Source organism: Nicotiana sylvestris, chromosome 3 (genome assembly GCF_000393655.2).
Source record: "Nicotiana sylvestris chromosome 3, ASM39365v2, whole genome shotgun sequence".
In the NCBI taxonomy this organism is placed as follows: domain Eukaryota; kingdom Viridiplantae; phylum Streptophyta; class Magnoliopsida; order Solanales; family Solanaceae; genus Nicotiana; species Nicotiana sylvestris.
The window spans coordinates 191,375,490-191,394,454 of NC_091059.1; the positions used below are offsets into that span (position 1 = coordinate 191,375,490).

Below are 18,965 nucleotides of genomic sequence, written 5' to 3' on the forward strand. Positions count from 1 at the left end.
CCACATTTTGGCAAAGTCCCAAATCCCAAGTCTCAAAATCACCCCAATTGCTGATTTTGGGCCAAAATCCCAAAACTTGGGAATTATATACATGTTTTTTCAAAATAAAGTTGGAAAATATGTTTTGACAATGTATGTCCAAATACATTTTCATCTTCAAACCAAACTTCACCCAAATCAAATTTTTCAAAACAAATTTGGAATCTATGGCCAAACACTAGGTAAGAGAAACGAAGTTGAAACTGTAAGGGAAGTGTTATCGACCTAATTCATCTCTCTAATCCTTTTGTTGGATTTTCCAAAAAAGAACATAAGCCTTGGTAATATCAACTTTTAAGATGGCTGGTACTTCAGAGATTAAATTTTATGTTTTTACTAAGTTTTTACTGATTAAACTTTTTTTAACCAGTACCATTTTTTCATAGTAAGAGTAAGGACAAGTTAACTGCATGTCAAGCTGTACCACGAAATCAACACATGACAAATATGACAGTATCTGCACTTGAATAATGCTATATCTTATGCTATAAAGAAGAACATTACAGGTGCATTTGCATCTATACCCGCTTTTTGGGTCACGTTTTAACTTGTGCATGCTTTGCAAAAAAAATTGCAAGCGTACCCGCTTTTTCGCGTAACTTCAGCATACGGGGCTGAAGTAGCAAAGGCAATCACGCAAAACTTCAGCATGCTAGTAGACGGGCCCGAAGTAGCAAATGTGCTTAACCAAGTGTGCTGAAGTTTTTGTTTGTAATAGCTGAAGTTTTGTTCTCTATTTGCTGAAGTTTTTGTTTGTAATGGCACTAAATAAGCTGAAGTTTTTTGTCCTGGATTCATTAGTTTGGTCATTAAGCTTTCTTAAAAACTTCAGCAGAAGATGCTGAAGTTATTTAGTTCATTTATAAACATTTCAGCACTAAATAAGCTGAAGTTTTTTTTTTTTGTCCTGGATAAGCTTTTTCAAAAACTTCAGCAGAAGATACTGAAGTTATTTAGTTCATTTGTAAAAACTTCAGCACTAAAAGCTGAAGTTTTTTTTTGTCCTGGATTCATTAGTTTTGTCATAAAGCTTTTTCAAAAACTTCGGCAGAAGATGCTGAAGTTATTTAGTTAATTTGTAAAAACTTCAGCACTATATAAGCTAAAGCTTTTGAAAAAGCTTTCTAACATACTAGATAAATAATCAGATTGCCAACAGTATTTAAATCATAAATTTTGGAAACAATAAACGTGAAAAGAACAGAATTATCATTGTCTACTAACTTACGTACGTGAAAATATTCACAAATTATTGTCTACTAACTTACGTAATTGTTTATAATTTATTTTTAAATAATCTGATAAACATATTTATGGCAATCATCCCATGAATTGAAGTTTCATAGCAGCACCAACAACAACAGAAGAAAGAAGAAGAAGAAGAAGAAGAAGAAGAAGAAGAAGAAGAAGAAGAAGAAGAAGAAGAAGAAGAAGAAGAAGAAGACGAAGGAGGAGAAGGAGGAGGAGAAAGGGGGCTGAAGTTGTTTAAAAAGTTGGTACAAATTAAAACTTTTTTAAAAAATGGGTATAGGTTAAATGGGGGAGAAATTCAAAAATAGCCAGATTTACAACTGGTCATTCAAAAATAGCACAGTTTCAAAAGTAATCGAAATTTAGCCACTTTTCATGTAAAGATAAATCTGAGCGAAAACAATGTTCAAAACCCGGAAAATACGCCAGTATATTATATTGGAGTTCCAACATAAGTATGCTTGAACTCCAGCATATCATACTGGAGTTCCAGGATAAGTATGCTGGAACTCCAGCATAATATGATGGAGTTACAGCATAAGTACACTCGAACTCCAGCATAATATACTGGAGTTCCAGCAAGTATAATTATCCAGTATAATATATTGGAGTTTGGAGCACCGGTGCTCCAGTATATTATACTGGAGTCAGCAAAGTATTCCGGTCCAGCATAATATGCTGGAGTTCATACACAGGTTTACCGAACTCCAGTATATTATGCTGGACCGATCTCTGTTGCAGCAAAATAGTGGCTATTTCTCATTGACTTCGTAAACATTGACTATTTTTAAATGACCAGTCCGAAAATAGATTATACCGTGCTATTTTTACGTTAAATGGGGGCGACCAAATAGGGCGGCCCGTGCAATTTTTACTTCGATAAGAATGTTGAGGATCACCATGTAAGACTTATCCTTTTAACGTTCTAGATATCAGCTTAACAAAATGTCTAAGATAGTTGATTAATCAGGCTAGCTTGAAATTCAATGTACCTGTTTCCTTGTTTTGGAAACTCAGATTCGAAATTATCATCAATTAGTGAATTTGTCCGCGCTTCGCACAGTTATATTATCGACATGATCTTTTCTCTAATAAATAAATATTAAAAATAATGAAGCGCATCCAACTGATTAAATCGTATTTTCTTGAGAAAGTAATAATTGATCAAGTCAAAAATTATTCTTAGTTTATTTGTTTGCTTTAAAATTCTATTTTGTCAAAATGACTAATTGCTACACTTAATTTTGACCCTCACATCTCAATTATTTTCTTGAGATTTCTAGTACTCCGTAGTTTTTTAGGTTAATAACATCTCTTTCACAATTTTAGGAATTTAATAAATTTATATCCAAATTTACTTTACCTGTCCTTACTTTTATAAAAAGAAAATTTTATTTTGATTTTCTCAATAATGAAGATGCAAAAAAGGTTTTCTATTTAATATTCTTATTACCTTGACATTTGGAAATACCCTTTTTTTATTTTGTTATTTTTCTTGTTTGTCTATCTGTCATTTACGCTACTTTTTTTGTAATATTCACACCCTTCATTACTTCATAAAATCAGAAATTGTTACTTTTTCTTAAACAACCAAGTTTTCGCCTCCTACTAAACTCATGAAATTTTTTTAAAAAAAATCACTCTCTTGATTAAGTTCTTCTTATATGTTTTCATTTTACGTGCTATATTAAAATTCCAAAATCACAAGTCTTAAATAATCTTAGTTATACCTCCTCTTTTCTTTTTCTTTCTCCAACGTCTCCTTTTTAGTTTACAAGAATCGCTGATAAAGTGCATTAGCTACTTCAATATTTCTCAAGAGTTCTTCTCGATTAGAACTTTTTAAACGGTCTTGCTCTTATAATTTGATACGATGCTTTCAAGTTTCTTTGTTTGTATATATTTAAATTTTTATTATCCTTCATATTCAATAAAAGTATAATTACAAAAATCAGCCTTTATATATATATATATATATATATATATATATATAGAGAGAGAGAGAGAGAGAGAGAGAGAGAGCTCCAAATATTATAGCCTCTTTCTACTTTTTAAGGATTTATAATCTATTTTTTTGTCTTAAGTTATATACGTATAACTCCAATCCTAAAACATGACCTATAGTTCTGTTTCAAACAAAAAGGTAAAAGTAAAAAATAGTCACATAACAAAAAGCCTAAAATAGAAATTTTGAAAAATCTTTACATCTTTTGTGTTTGAAGGGAGGGTTTTCACTTACCTCGTGTATTTATTTTTGTCACATTGCATATACAAAGTTTACTAGTAGAGTTAGAAATACAAAAACATTTTTCAAATTTATTAGTTTTTATATGAAAGAAAAGTTACAAGTTTATTTGTACTTTTTTAAGGAAAACGTCTAGAATTTATATTATGTTCTTCTATTATATTTTGTGCCATCACCAGGAAGCCAAGAAAAAGGAACGACAATTACTTTGAATACCTATTTCTTATTTATAATTAATATATCATCTCATTCACATGGGTTAGTCATATTTTATATATAGGAAAGAAGTAAAGTGTCCTCTTAAAATTTTAAAATTGATGTTAATATAACGTTTTAAAAATTGAAATACTCTTACAAGTGTTCCGAGTGGGTGTGTTGTTATTGTAAGATTCAAGTAAATATAGAATTTACTGACTAAATATTGAAGCACCTAATAGCACATAACTATTTTAACAACAATAAAATGGATTAGTCAATAAGGTGACAGAGAAATCTACTGTCTTAGCAATTAAATAAAAGATCAAAGTCTAAAAAATGAATGGATCCTTGCAGTTCCCCGTTAATTCTTTTTAGAAAAAAAGGAAATACAAAGTAAATCATGTTTCAAAGAAAGTTAAACGTTACATTTTTGTGATAATTTGTAGTGTAATGGAAGAAAAAATTTCAGCTGGAATGCCAAGAACCTTCCGCCCGCCACTTTAATGCTCGATTCATCATTTTCCTCGCAAGTTTTACCTATTTTTATAAAACAACATTCAATAAATACTATAAATTGCAAAATAAATAAATAAAACATAATACATGGATATTCTGATCTTGAAAGTAAAATCTAGATACTAAAATATTAAACAAAATATATTATCATTTATCAGTAAACCAGAATATTTTTTTCTATTCTGGTATAATTTGCTTTTCATATTCATATCTTTCAATCCCTCCAGAAAATTAAAAACTATCATCCTTCCTTAAAGAAGCAAATCAACTCCCCTTTCCATTCCTACTAATATCATGAAAAATAGAAAATTCCACAAAACAGTTTCTCTCTTACTGCTTTTCTTGTTCTCACTCTCCCACCATCATTCTCTAATCAAAAGGTACAAGAAAAATAAATTCTTTCTTTATAAAGAGTTTGAATGAAAAGTAAAAGAAAGATTAATGAGAAAAAAAGAAGAAAGGTATGTATTGGAGAAGATGTGCTTTAGTATTTATAGTGACCATTACAATTTGTAACTTACATTCAGTAATATGAATAGAAATAGTAACGTACATTGGATGATTATGGTAGAATTAGTATTGATTGTATTAATTGTAATAAATTAGTAATAAAAAGTGGTAAGAAGGTTTTTTTTAAAGCAAAAAAAGGAGAATCAAGATAAATGAGAATTCTTGCATATGAGACATGCCACATCAGTTTGGTTATTCCCACCTATATATATCTTTCTATATATATTGTCTTGATTTGAATAATGCAAATGTTACACTCCATTGTTTCTTGGTACTCAAAATTTCACATAAAAATAAGTGACGTATCTCATTTATTCATTCTAACTCCCTTTTTATGTTTGTTGACTTTGGGGATGTATTGTTAATCAAAGAAACACAAGTGATTTTGGTGAAACAATTAAAGGGTCAAACCCCTTGTAAAATGAGCTAATACTCTCCCAGCTTTATCTCATATGACAATATTTGTTAGAATGCGAAGTTTAAGATGTAAATTTGATTTGTATATTTTATTAGTTTTAAATATTACAAATATCGTTGAAAAACGTTCGCATGATGACAGAACATAATATATTAAAGTTTTAAGATTTGAGTAGTTAAAATTGTTTTTGAATATAATAATAAAATAATAGAAAGTGTAATAATTTGAAAAAGGAAAATTTTGGGGGAAAAGGAAATTAAAGGGGCGGAATTATGAAGGGAGAACCTGGAAATAGGAAATCGTTTTTTGTGCATAAGAAAAGCTTCTAATTTGTTCACAGTTCAGTCTTCTCTCTCATTTGGCGTAACGACAACTGAAGATGGGTAGGCGAAGATCGGTGCAGCTCAGTTCCATCTTCATTTCTCTTTTGTTCCTCATCTCCTCTGCTAATTCCTTCTATCTCCCCGGTGTTGCTCCTCGCGATTTTCAAACTGTATGCCCCAATCCTATTGTATCTTTTTAGCTGGATTCTACTTTTTATGAACAAATACTGTATGATTTAGACCCTTTTTAAATCTTGGGGTTTTGCAATTTCTCTAGTATTACATTCTTGTTGAGTTTTGTGACTAAAAAGGGTTTGGATCTGTTGATTTTGACCCAATGGTGAAGTTTTAGGAAATAGTATGCCCTGTTTGATTCAGGTCCCCCCCGCCTTTTTTTTTTTTTCTTTTCTCGAGTAATGGGTATGATCAATGATGGATGATCTATTTTTGTTGATATACCAACCCCATTTCTGGTAATCTAAGTGCTTTGAGTGAACGCATATAAACATGAATAGATTTGATTGATACCTAATCTGTATTTTCAGCTTAGTTAGCTTATGTGAACTTAACAGAGAAATGTAGAGTATATTTTATCTCTGGAGTTCTTATTTCAAGAGAGGAAGAGGCTGTGAAGACCTTAATCTTAATCAAAAGATCATTCATAGTGTTGCCTTTCCATGTGTCTAAGCCTTGGTGGACAGAGTTATCTGGTAACTCTGCTAGTGAGAAATAACAGGTACCCGGTAGCGGAGGCGGATGCAATGTATTATTACCGGGTTCAACGGAAAACAATACCCGCATAAATTTACCAAAATTACTATAAATTGTAGATATGAACCATAACTTTAAAAATATAATGGGTTCAATATTAAGAATCTTAAAGGCTGAACTCATAGAGCTTAAATGTTGGATCCGCCTCTGTGCGGTGGAATAGTCCATATGCACAAGCTGGCAGCCTGGCCTAAACACCATCATCAAAAAAAAGAAGAAAAAAGATCATCCCTAGTGTTGCTTTGGCAGTTGAACTACCTGACTCAAAGATTGAAGTTGTTTGGCGAATTTCTAATGGTTTAAGCATAGAATGTAATGAAATTGTATACAAGAAATTGTTGGGCTATCACTTTCTTACCACTTTGGACTGACTGCTTGGAGTAGAATAACCAGAAAAGAAAATCAGCTGAAATATACTATTTTTGCTATGTTCTAGCATCGGTTTTTGGGATTTCTTCTGTTGTTTGAATAATGAAAATGATCTGGCAACTCTATGCATCCTGCTGCTACCTCTATCATGTTTGATTGTTTCTAACTAGCTTTCTTTTTCGACATTTTTTCCCCTAACAGGGTGATCCCCTTAATGTCAAAGTGAACAAGCTGTCATCTACAAAAACACAACTTCCCTATGATTACTACTTCTTGAAGTACTGCAGACCTACCAAGATTTTGAATAGCGCAGAGAATTTGGGGGAGGTTCTTCGAGGGGACCGCATAGAGAATTCAGTTTATACTGTAAGGAGATCTTCTCTTTCTGTCTAGTCTGATAACCGCCAAAGGATAAAAAAGAAAGATTTTTTTGTGTAATACTTGCTTATGTGTAAGTTGCTGAGTATATCTGTATTTTTGAATTATTTACAGTTCCAAATGAGACAAGAACAACCATGTCAAGTCGTTTGTAAGAAAAAGCTTGATGCTGAATCTGCAAAGAACTTCAAGGAAAAGATTGATGATGAATACAGAGTCAATATGTAAGATTAAATTGAATATACTCTTGTCCCCTAAGAATTTAGTTTGATCCTACTTTGCATGATTTTTGGGTCATGTTTTGCGCGTGATTTAAACCATAGAGTTAATATGTAAGACAACTTAGCTCTCCTGTACATGATTTCTCCTCATATTCTTGCACCTGAATTATGATTCTACACTGAATATTCATCTGATGCTGCAGGATTCTAGATAACCTTCCAGTTGCTGTTCTTAGACAAAGGCGGGATGGAATTCAATCTACTACTTACGAGCATGGTTTCCGTGTTGGGTTCAAGGGGAATTATGCTGGGGTTTGTGCAATCTTTGAATTGCTATAGACTGATGGTTTAATCCTTGCAGATTTAGTCTTAACTATTTTTGCATTCTCTTTCTGGTAGAGCAAAGAGGAGAAATATTTTATCAACAACCACTTGAGCTTCCGAGTCATGTACCACAAGGATCCTGAAACTGATACTGCGCGCATCGTTGGTTTTGAAGTGACGCCAAACAGGTTTCAGTGCTTTACACCAACGCCTTGTGTCTTTCTTTTTTTCTTTCTCTTCTGACTCGATTTTATCAATCGCATCAATCATGAGTACAATGAGTCTTTTTCTTTATTTTTTCGCTCTCTTCTGACTTGATTTTATTGATAGCATCAATCATGAGTACAAGGAGTGGGATGACAAGAACCCTCAGGTGACGACGTGCAATGAGAATACAAAAAATTTAGTCCCAGGTAGCACTGTTCCCCAAGAAGTAGATGCAGATAAGGAGGTTGTATTCACCTATGACGTTTCTTTCAAGGTATTCTCTTATTAAACATTTGTCCTTCCTATGTCAGGCTTGAGAAATTCTTCTTTGTCTGTAGATATCTTAGTTACTATATTGTTCTTCAGGAAAGCGATGTAAAATGGGCTTCTCGTTGGGATACATACCTGCTCATGAATGATGATCAGATTCACTGGTTTTCCATCATAAATTCCCTTATGATTGTCCTATTCCTTTCTGGTATGGTCGCGATGATCATGATGAGAACTCTGTACAGAGATATTGCAAACTATAATCAATTGGAAACACAAGATGAGGCTCAGGAAGAAACAGGATGGAAACTTGTTCATGGGGATGTTTTCCGCGCTCCTATTAATTATGGTTTATTGTGTGTTTATGTCGGAACTGGTATCCAAATACTTGGAATGACACTTGTGACGATGATCTTTGCTCTGCTGGGTTTCTTATCACCCTCGAACCGTGGTGGGCTTATGACTGCTATGGTTCTACTATGGGTTTTCATGGGCTTGCTAGCTGGCTATTCTTCTGCCCGTTTCTACAAAATGTTTAAAGGAACAGAGTGGAAAAGGATTACTTTGAAAACTGCTTTCATGTTCCCTGGAATACTTTTTGCCGTCTTCTTCGTGCTGAATGCTCTCATCTGGGAAGAGCATTCTTCTGGAGCATTGCCATTTGGGACTATGTTGGCTCTAGTGTGTTTATGGTTTGGGATTTCGGTACCTTTGGTATTTGTCGGCAGCTACCTCGGTTACAAAAAACCAGCCATTGAAAACCCTGTTAAGACGAACAAAATCCCTAGGCAAGTACCAGAGCAAGCATGGTACATGAAACCAGCCTTTTCGATACTTATCGGGGGAATTCTTCCATTTGGAGCTGTTTTCATCGAGCTATTCTTCATCTTGACGTCCATATGGCTGAACCAGTTCTACTACATCTTTGGCTTTCTCTTCATAGTTTTCCTGATCTTGATAATCACATGTGCAGAGATAACTGTTGTGCTCTGCTACTTCCAGTTGTGCAGTGAAGACTATAACTGGTGGTGGAGAGCTTATCTTACAGCTGGATCCTCCGCTTTATACCTGTTTCTCTACTCCGTTTTCTATTTCTTCACTAAGTTGGAGATCTCAAAGCTGGTGTCAGGCATATTGTATTTCGGCTATATGTTGATTGCATCATATGCCTTCTTTGTGTTAACAGGAACAATTGGCTTCTGTGCTTGCTTCTGGTTTGTTCGGAAGATCTACTCCTCAGTGAAGATTGATTGATCGACAGAGAGAACTCATAGTTTGTTATTAGTATAGTGAAAAGGGTCGATGATGCTGAGATTAGGGAAAAAGCAGTAAAGATTGTCGCTTATAGCACAGTGGCCAAAGAGTGAGTTTTCAGCCTGCTAAGACAGTCGAGTCTTGTGGTATTAGCTTAGGGCTTGGCTTGTAACTTTTATACAATCGCTATATTTCTTTTTAGAAATGCATCTGGTTGGTCCTGGTAAAAGAAGTACTGCTCAATTTCAAAGTCTATGATGGCGGATATATGAATTTGGCACTGAAACCTTTGTCAAACTTCTGATTCATGCAACCCCATAGCACTTTCTATTTTTGACCAGGCAGTATGATAGACATCAAGTAAAATTGCCTACATTCTACTCTTGCTCGATGAGGAATTTAGTTGAGCTCAAAGACAGCCTGAACTTATTTTTGCCACCAAGTCAAAAAATTACACTAGTCATATGAAAGAAAAGAAGCTTATTTGTTACCTATCGATGTGTGTGTGTTTTATATTTCCTGTTTAAACGAAGGTGTCATCTTCCCTTACAGAATGCAAAGATGACACTCTTTTAGGCATTATAGGGTTCAAGATTTTTGTTATGTTCAAAGAAAGGTGAAATGGCAGATTCTTGGTAATCAAGCTTTATAGAAATCGCAAATGCTCATTCCTAAAGATTTCCCCATAAAAATAGCTATGCCTTTATTAAATTAGTTTTTTGACATGATAGAGAAACTAATTAGTTTATACCAGTCATCTCTATGAATTATTCAATACTACTAAACGTGCTCTCTCTACATCAATAAAGTAGATCGTGTTAGACTTCCTCAGTTGTTGAGTCAATTTGTTCAAAGATTATTATACTGCGTTAGGTAAAAACTTGCTAAAATAATTATTCGAGATCGGAAAAAGTAAAGCATTTAGTTGGTAAGACAACAAAACAAATTTGAATTTTATTTATCATGCGATGCGAGAGATGTCGACCTTGATCCAAATCTTTGTATTTGTTTATAGGAGATTTTCAGGTACAACATGGTTTCATAAAAACTGTTATAAATAAGATTATATTTAAGGTAAATCTCTATACTTTAGAGAGATCTTAGGGTTTTTTATTTGGTGGCTAAGCCGCTTTTTCCGATGTTCTATTCCATTGTAATTCATCCCAAATCAATTAGAATTCTCTCTCTACTTTTCTCTGCAATACTCTTTTTCTTTTATTATTTTATAACACTACGAGACTCTAACCAATTGAGTAGAAGCTTTGGGATTGAGCATAAAGATTGTCAATTATTCTATGAACGTCCTTCATGATTAAATTTTGGATTTAAGGTAAGTATTTTACTTTATTTTTCTCTTTTAAATTCTTGAAATTCTATAATTTGATTTTAAATACAAGCAAAGACAATAAATTTTGATTATAACTCTAATAGAGTTGCAAGAAGTTATAACCACCTGAAGTGGTGAAATTTCTATGCGTTGCCATGATCAAATTCATGTATGATTGTGGGCACAAGAAATGAAAACCCGTCCCATTGAATTTGCTTCCTTCTCATTCCCTTAAGAGAATGTAGTAGCAATATGTAATAAGTCTAAAAGAAGACACAATTATTATCATAAAGGTAACAATGGATGTGGACGTGACAATAGATAAAATTATAATCGTCATCATTTTGATAATAAGAATAATAAGGATTCTCAAAATAATCCTTCACTCTGTGAAAATAATATTTGTCATCGATTTGACATGAGATTTCGTAAAGCACATATAGATGACTATGGTTCATTTATGATGTGAATGTGATAACATGTGATTTATGAATACATATTCATTCTTGGAAGAATATGAACGTGCTAGTAGTAGTGAATATGCCACATTCACATCTAGAAAGAGATTTGAGATGAAATAATAATAATTTTATTATTATGGCATGAATATTCATTGATCACATACCTCTTGTAATTATGCCAAAATATTATGGTAATGTAATTATTACAGGGCAAAAGTAATGGAAGCAACATATCTTGCCTATAATGATTCTGACCATGACTATGATGGTATAACTTTCTCTATGAAAAATATATTTACCATATAGATGTTGATGAATATGTGGTAGTACAAATCAATTGAAAGCTCTAGAAGAGCCAATTATACTGGTGTGGAGAAATAAAATTGATAATAAAAAACGTATTATGTTGAATTAAGTCTCAAAGAAACTTTTATAATTTCTAAAGTATTCGCGAAAGCGGTTGGTTATATTGATACTATAAATAAAGGAAAGATGTAATATCTTCTTTTACTACAACTTGTAGCGGGATAATATGTATGTAAAAAGTTATCCATTTTATTTTTCAGTTTGTACTACAAAAATAAAAAAATATGCAACAACAAAGTAAAAGTTTATTGATATAAAAACCTATATCGTAATAAACTTAGAGTTTATTGATAATTGCACACGTCACTGTGTAAACCTAAAGTTTATCAGTATTGATAGTTTATCCAGTTGGCATAGCTGCTTTAACCATGTTAATTTAAATATGATGTGCAAAAATAAAAGAAAATTCACATGGGTAAATATTAATGAAACTAGAAAGTTCTTTACGAATTCTCTCATGTTGCTTGTTCTCATTAATTAACAGACTAACTAAAATTGGGATTGAATCCCATGAATGCTGGAAATACCAAAGGTGAATATGGGTCCATTTACCTGCCATGTATACCACATAAGATGCGTCTATGAGATGGATACATCAGGGGCGGCCCAATAAATTTCGTGGCCTAAAGCCAAATATTATAATAAGGGCCTTAATTGTTTTAAAATTTTTATTTATTTATTTAATTGAAGTCTATTTTTCTAGCTTTACTTAAATACAAAGTTATTAATAATTTTTTATAATCAACAACCCGTATTAAGTAATTCTCAATTGACAATATAACTAATCCACTTAACCTTTCTTGAAGCATTATTGATCTTAGATAAGATTTTATCAGTTTTAATTTTTGAAAACCTCTTTCGACTGAAGCAATGGTAACATGAGTTATTAATATTATTCCATAAGTAATATAGGCATTTGGAAAAGAATCAAAACTTTTTATTTGATTTTGGGTGTATCAATTAAACTGCGATCTTCTAATTGTGCTATTTTCCTTAATACTTTTAATTCAAAAAATAAATCTAAACCATCAATATCGAATTGATTATTATGCTTTAAGGAACATTCAAGATTAAAAGCAATATTTTTTTAAATTTCCATCATCTAGTGTCTTAGTTTTTACCGCTAAATAGAAAACCAATAATATTTTCATATGTTTCGAATTGTTCGAATATATTTTGAAGTGAAAAAATAGTCTTGTCTACTCTATAAAAGTAATCAATGGGTAACGTAGGAGACATCTCTATTTTTTCCCCGGGGAATCCCACTCCTTAGCTTTCAATTCGCATATGACCATCAAATGAAATGTGAATAACCTGTCCTCTAAATGACTCTTCAAAAGATCTTGAGATTTCATTATTAACATCCTCATCAAATTATTACTTCCTATATATCACACGTTTCTTATGAAATTTGGTTCGATATTCATTTCAAGTGCAATTTCCTTGGCAAATATCATAGCAGTTGTAAATCCTTCTTCTCTATAATTGTTAAAGAAAGAAATCAAACCATTTCACTTCACAAATATTTTTTAAAAACTTATACATAGCCTATTAGGTGTAACAAAAAATGGGGCCTCCACAAATGTGGGGCCTAAAGCAGTTGCTTTATGGAAGGGCAGCCTTGGGCTACATGTGCGATTATTAATAACCCGCAACCTGATGTTTGTGAGGTAACTTGTTCAATAATTTAACTTAGAGTATAATTTCCTGATTTTCTATTCAAGACAGTTCATCTTGATAAGTTGGTTACATCGCAATTGGTTTAGCAAAATGATTTATTGAGTGCCTCTACTTAATAGCTAAACTATTACTTATGAGAACAAAGTTATTTATATCAGTTGATATACGTTATATAAGAAAGTATATTACATTCTCCTCTCACAAGTGGTTCAAGGTCAGGAACCAAATAATTTCCATCTTATTAATATTGATGTGCGGTGTATATTTTTATTAACACCATAACGACAAAGATGGGTTCTCAAAGTTGAGAAAATAAGTTAGTCTTTCTAACATGAGGGGGAGATATGATAGATAGTTGAGAAAAAGTTACGTAGAATGAATTATTGTTTGTACATCTAGATCCTCAAATAAGATATTATGAACTTGAAGTTCATAAAAAGATAATTCATCTGCAATATTTTATAAAGCATGCCTGACGCATTTGCTGACTGAAAGAATGTAACTATATTCTCACTGTAAATGTTCCTATTAGAATAAGTCCTAGAAGGACAAAATCTATGGTACGCTTAAAGCGTATAGACAAATCGGTTTCAAATAAATTCTTGATAAAAAAGAGGAGCAAATGATCATAATAAAGAGGCAAGTGCTTTAGAAGAGTATATGACATAACACTTCATAAAATCTCAGGAGGGTCCAGGTACCTGAAAATATGAATGAATAGATCTCTATGTTATGTCTTTATGAAAAAAAGGAGGTTGGAACCGATATAAGATGTTCGCCACTACATCTAAAATAACGCTGAATATATATGAGGATATTAAATCTGGAGAAAAATTCAAGTAGAATTGGTTTCATATGAAAGATATGTAATTTTGGACCTGCAGTTTAAAAACTTGAAAGTATAAAGTCAACAAAGTGTGCAACTACTTTTATCTATTTTATATGTCTAGCATGACATGAAAACTTGATATGTATCTAAAGTCTATTTATATGGCTTATTTGACTATACTTATATCACAATCCATGAATGATTTAAAATGCTGATAGCATATACAATTCTTGGAGAATTTCTTGATCTTGATTATCACATCCTAAGTGCAATTTGTGCACATATGTATCTTGCTATAACTATAATCATGATAATGTAATGGAGAGATAGCCTCTATGGAGACATTGAAAAGGCCATTCCACGACGTTGTATGAATACATTACATATCTATCAAGAATGATAATTTAAAGGTGCAATATATTCATTCAAGTTAATATGGCTTATTTGTTTATCAAATCTTTACCAATGATCTTTAGAAGATGGTGCACAAGATTAGAATGCGAAGGTTCAAGGATGTGAATTTTGATGCTCTCACCAGGGAGAATTCTTTACAAGGTTTTGTCCCACTGGATTTTTCTTGTAAATGTTTTTAACGAGGCAACTAAAAGGCGTATTGCTGAATATGTGTACTCTTTTTCCTTCACTAGAATTTTTTTCCATTGGATTTTATTTTAGTTAAGGTTTTAACAAGGCACATTATCTGTTGAATAGACATTCAAGGGGAAGTGTTATAAATAGAATTATATTTAAGGTGAATGTCTATATTTTAGAGAAACTTGGGATTTTAACTTGATAGCTAAGTGTAAATTTTTTGCAATTAAATAATGGATAGTTAAATAATTTCCAAAAAAAATATAAAAAAAAAAATAACACAAAAAAAGGAAAAAGAAAACAACAATGAAATAAAGAATGAAGACAATTTAAGTGGGCCTTAGCCCATCTGCTTCAAATTGATGAAGCTAGAAAAGGGTTTGAAAACAAAAAAATCCCTTTAGCCAACCACATCAAACGAGAAAAGAAAGAAAACGTTTCTAGCATTTCTTAGCGCCGATACCGTGTTTTACTTGGTCATCGGCACATATTTTTGAGCTTCCACAATAAATTCCATGTAATTTCATGTAATTCTTTTTTCTTTTGATACAATATTAATTTTGTTCATGATTCCTTGCGAGATTGAGTAGAGAAGATGCTGAGATTGGATTAAGCGTTTAAAAGATAAAGTTAAGGGAATTGAAAAAGGGAAAAACGCCACATTGAAACTTCTGTAGAATCAGAAGATGACTAAAATCCCTAAAGAAAGAAAAAGTTGGATTGGAGAAACAAAAGGAGCCTAAAACTTCACCAACGTGAAAGAAAAATTTGAGAAAATAAAAAACTTTAATCACTAAAGCTTTGGGCAAACAGGTCCGGTGAAGTTTGTAGTTGCTCTCAGTGAAATTACTCCACGGATTAGAACAAAATAATCAATTTCTCCTTTTTTTTGGAATTTGCTTGAGATATTTTCCATAGTGTATGCTTTCATTGAGTACGAAAAAAAGATTTAAATATTAATTAAGAAGGAAGATCATGGACAATAATATTATCCGATTTTTGTAGTATTCATATGATTTAAGGAGACCAAATAGTACAATAAATAGACTATATGAATGACCTTTTTTTAGAAGATTATGGGCTCACTTAAGTTAACTGTAGTATGTGCAGATAAATTTGATGAATTGAGAACTAAACGTGTGATCCCGAGGGGTGGATATTCAAACTTAGTTATGAATTAGCCCGAACAAGGAAACTAACACGAGATCAATATGATGTAATCATAGAATGATTGAAGGAAGACATACGAATTGCTCGAGGTGACGAGTTTGGTATTTTGGCACGAGTACTGTAAGTAGTAATCTTACCGCAATTTGTATTTTCATAACTTGCATGATTTACACATGATTTTTAATATGAATATGTTATCGGTTATTTTGAGTTGCATGTGAGACAAGTTTTTTACTCGATATGATACCGAAATAGTTATTTGAGATGATTACCGTTGTTTTAAATATTCTTGCTATCACTAGATATATTTTACCATTACTTGAATTTACTGTTGTCGAAATAAAATTTCATGATTTGGTAAGAACCGAAATGCCCTATTATTTTAAAATATTTTTCTATGAGTATATACGGATACATAGACACGTATAAATGGGAGTAGACTTTGAAGGATCCCGTAGCTAACAGCGGGTTCGTTGGACCTGGTGCACCTTGTAATTACCGAATACCGTTATAGCCCTCGCTAGTGGGAAGGTAGAACTAGCATACCGTTACTGGTTACCCTCGAGTAGGGATTACCGTTAAATTTGACTTCTTAGGAAGAAGTCCACAGTTATGCCGATTACATGATCCGTTCATTGAAACCTCCCAAATGTGAATATTGATATTATACAGTGGTTACCGAGCTTATTACTAAATTATTAATTGTATTATACTTCAAGAAGAACATGATGTGACTGAAAATTATTTATTGTTTATGAAAGGGCATTTTTATGTTATTTTCTCTTGGAGATACTGGCATGTTTCTGACTTGTCCCCAAATAAAAACGGCTGTGGTTAAGTGTTATTACTCACTGAGCTAGCGACTCATTCCCCGCATTTTACAGAGACAACAGTTGACGCAGGCGAGGATTTCATTAATTAGAGCGCACATGTTGAGAATTCTTGGTGAGCCTCGCACTTGTTCACGTGGGCGGAGATTTTTATCAATTGTTATGGTCTTTTCTTTGAATTTTTAGAGTTGCTCCATAGTCATCCTTTTAGTGTCATGAGTATTATTTTTCGATTAGTCTTATGTTGAGTATCATTCTTTATTATCAAGGTTGGAGATATATTAGTATTTCTGGTTGTTAGTGGGTTGATTAGTAATGGTGGAGACTCGTTTTGGTTGATTGATTAGATGTCAATTGTTTGGTATGATATTAGGATATTGGTTGTTAATTTCTAAGACAAGTTTATTTTTGGGATAGTTCAAAAACAGGGGAAACTCTGTCCGATTTTTCTGAAAAATACCGATGAGGCTTACTTGGGGGCACTTGCTCCTAGGTGCCGGTCATGATCCTAAATTGGGTCGTGACAAAGTTGGTATCAGAGCTTAGGCTTTAAGTCCTGAGACATGGAGTAATGTTTAGTAGAGTCTTGTTCAAGGGTATATAGGCGGTCATACTTATGATCTTGAGGCTATTGAACATCTAGGAATGTTTTCCCTTTTTTCATTCTTTGATCGTGCGTTGAGATAACTTGAGAATGACTTTGGAATATTTTTTTTGCAGATGACTAGGACACGCTCACCCTCATCTGCTGGACCTGGTGCTACCCGGAGTGGCGGTCAAGTTAGGGTTGTTGATACCCAATTTTTCCCTATATATTTTTAATATGCAAAATACTTTCAAAATAGCATATGTATGCATATATAAGCATTTCCAAGTGTTTCATTATTTTTCTAATTTTTAAAAGATTTTTAAATCAATTTATCGCCTTATTTTATCAGAAAAAAACCAATAATTATTTTCCAAATTATCATTTTTTGGTAACTCCTTTATTGTATTCTCATACCTATACCAAAATACATCTAAGGTAATTTTTTCATATTTTTTACAAATTTATTGAGTATTTTTAAAATTAAATTGCACATAATTGCAATTTTAGCCTATTTTAAGATTTAATTGCATTTATAATTATAAAATTGATTCCAGTATTTTTAATTTAATATTTGTGTATTATTAATTAATTTAGTACCTTTAATCAAAATGGCCAACGACCACAATCCTTCATTTCCTTTTTTAATCCACCAACACCCCTTAACCCTAATCATTTCACCTAACCAGCCGCTTCTGAACTCTAAAACTCTCTCGAACATTCCCAAACCATAACCGCCTCTTACCACCACTTCTACTTTGAAACCCACCGGAATCCATGGCTTCTTAGGCTGTAGGAGTCTCATACACACCTCCTCTTGCTCCCACACACCTGATACCTGAAGATTCGAGGCCTGACCTTGAAGGTTTGCACCCAGACCTCTACCGACTCGAGGTTCCACGGTCATCTCCGGCCTTGCTGCGGGCTATCATAGTGGTTTGAGCTTGATTCCGACCTCTCCGACTCAGATATGTGAACTTTCAAAGCCTATCTCACTTCTAGGGTTCTGAAACCCTAACCCTTCGAGGTTTTCTCCGATTTCTTTAGATCCGTTGTGTATCTGTGCTCTCCTTGAGTTTTCAAACGATTTCCCTAACTTTTCTTTCAAAAATTACTTTCAAAACCGCTTCGTTTCCGATCTAAGGTTTTTTGAAAATGTTTAAGTGTTTCTCTGACTTTCTCTCCTTTTTCTTTTGTATGTATTTGCCTGTACTATGTTCTTATGTTTTCCTTCTACCACGTATGTTCTTCTACTGTGTTTTCTCTACCCCGTTCTTGTATGTTCTTCTACTGTATTTTCTATACCCCATTCTTGTATGTTCTTCTACTGTGTTTTCTATACTATGTTCTCGTATGCTCTTCTACTATGTTCTAGTATTTTCTTCTACCATGTTCTATTATGTTCTACCTACTATATTTTTCTACTATATTCTTAAGTGTTTTTACTATTTTTTCTTCTACTGAACCCTGTTTAAGCTTCTTCTAGAAAACCTCTTAAGCATGCTTCTTCTACTGTTCTTATCAGTATTTTCCATTATGTTCTTTGAATCCTTCTACTGTGTTTGCATGTTACTTTGCTATCATATTTTCTCATGAGTTTCTGTTGATGAAAGAAACATGCAAGAGGTTTTAGTTCTGAAACCTCTTAGCCTGTTTCGACTACTTGCCTTCTCATCTCTGTACTTGATTCAAGGTGGAAACCCTAGAATTTGGGGGTTCCGCCAAGTTTGATTTTACGATTTGCCTGAACTAGGGGTCTTATTTCAAAACCCCCAACTCTTTCAGACCAATTCCTTGTTTTCATATGATTCTGACCTTTTACTAAACCCTT

The 18,965-nt window shown here is 32.8% G+C and overlaps 1 protein-coding gene and 1 long non-coding RNA gene across 2 annotated transcripts; one reads left to right on the forward strand and one right to left on the reverse strand.

The window, feature by feature from the left end:
- Nucleotides 1–4,070: 4,070 nt before the first annotated feature.
- On the reverse strand, nucleotides 4,071–5,549 carry LOC138888772 (uncharacterized). Its single transcript, XR_011406294.1, has 2 exons — nucleotides 5,463–5,549; nucleotides 4,071–4,270 (listed from the first exon to the last, which is right to left on the reverse strand). It is a non-coding gene; the product is annotated as an uncharacterized lncRNA (long non-coding RNA).
- LOC104214741 (transmembrane 9 superfamily member 7) lies at nucleotides 5,411–9,547 on the forward strand. Its single transcript, XM_009764449.2, has 7 exons — nucleotides 5,411–5,670; nucleotides 6,842–7,006; nucleotides 7,133–7,242; nucleotides 7,443–7,551; nucleotides 7,639–7,751; nucleotides 7,894–8,044; nucleotides 8,137–9,547. Exons 1-7 carry the CDS (start codon nucleotides 5,557–5,559, stop codon nucleotides 9,292–9,294), a joined length of 1,920 nt encoding a protein of 639 aa, XP_009762751.1. The 5' UTR covers nucleotides 5,411–5,556; the 3' UTR covers nucleotides 9,295–9,547.
- The last annotated feature ends 9,418 nt before the right edge of the window (nucleotides 9,548–18,965 follow it).

What these genes read in the sequence shown, in the direction of transcription:
- LOC104214741 (XM_009764449.2), top strand. Translation starts at nt 5,557, where the DNA reads ATGGGTAGGCGAAGATCGGTGCAGCTCAGTTCCATCTTCATTTCTCTT. An exon ending in CTCCTCGCGATTTTCAAACT is followed by an intron (nt 5,671 to 6,841) that starts GTATGCCCCAAT and finishes TTCCCCTAACAG; the next exon opens with GGTGATCCCCTTAATGTCAA. An exon ending in CCTATGACGTTTCTTTCAAG is followed by an intron (nt 8,045 to 8,136) that starts GTATTCTCTTAT and finishes ATTGTTCTTCAG; the next exon opens with GAAAGCGATGTAAAATGGGC.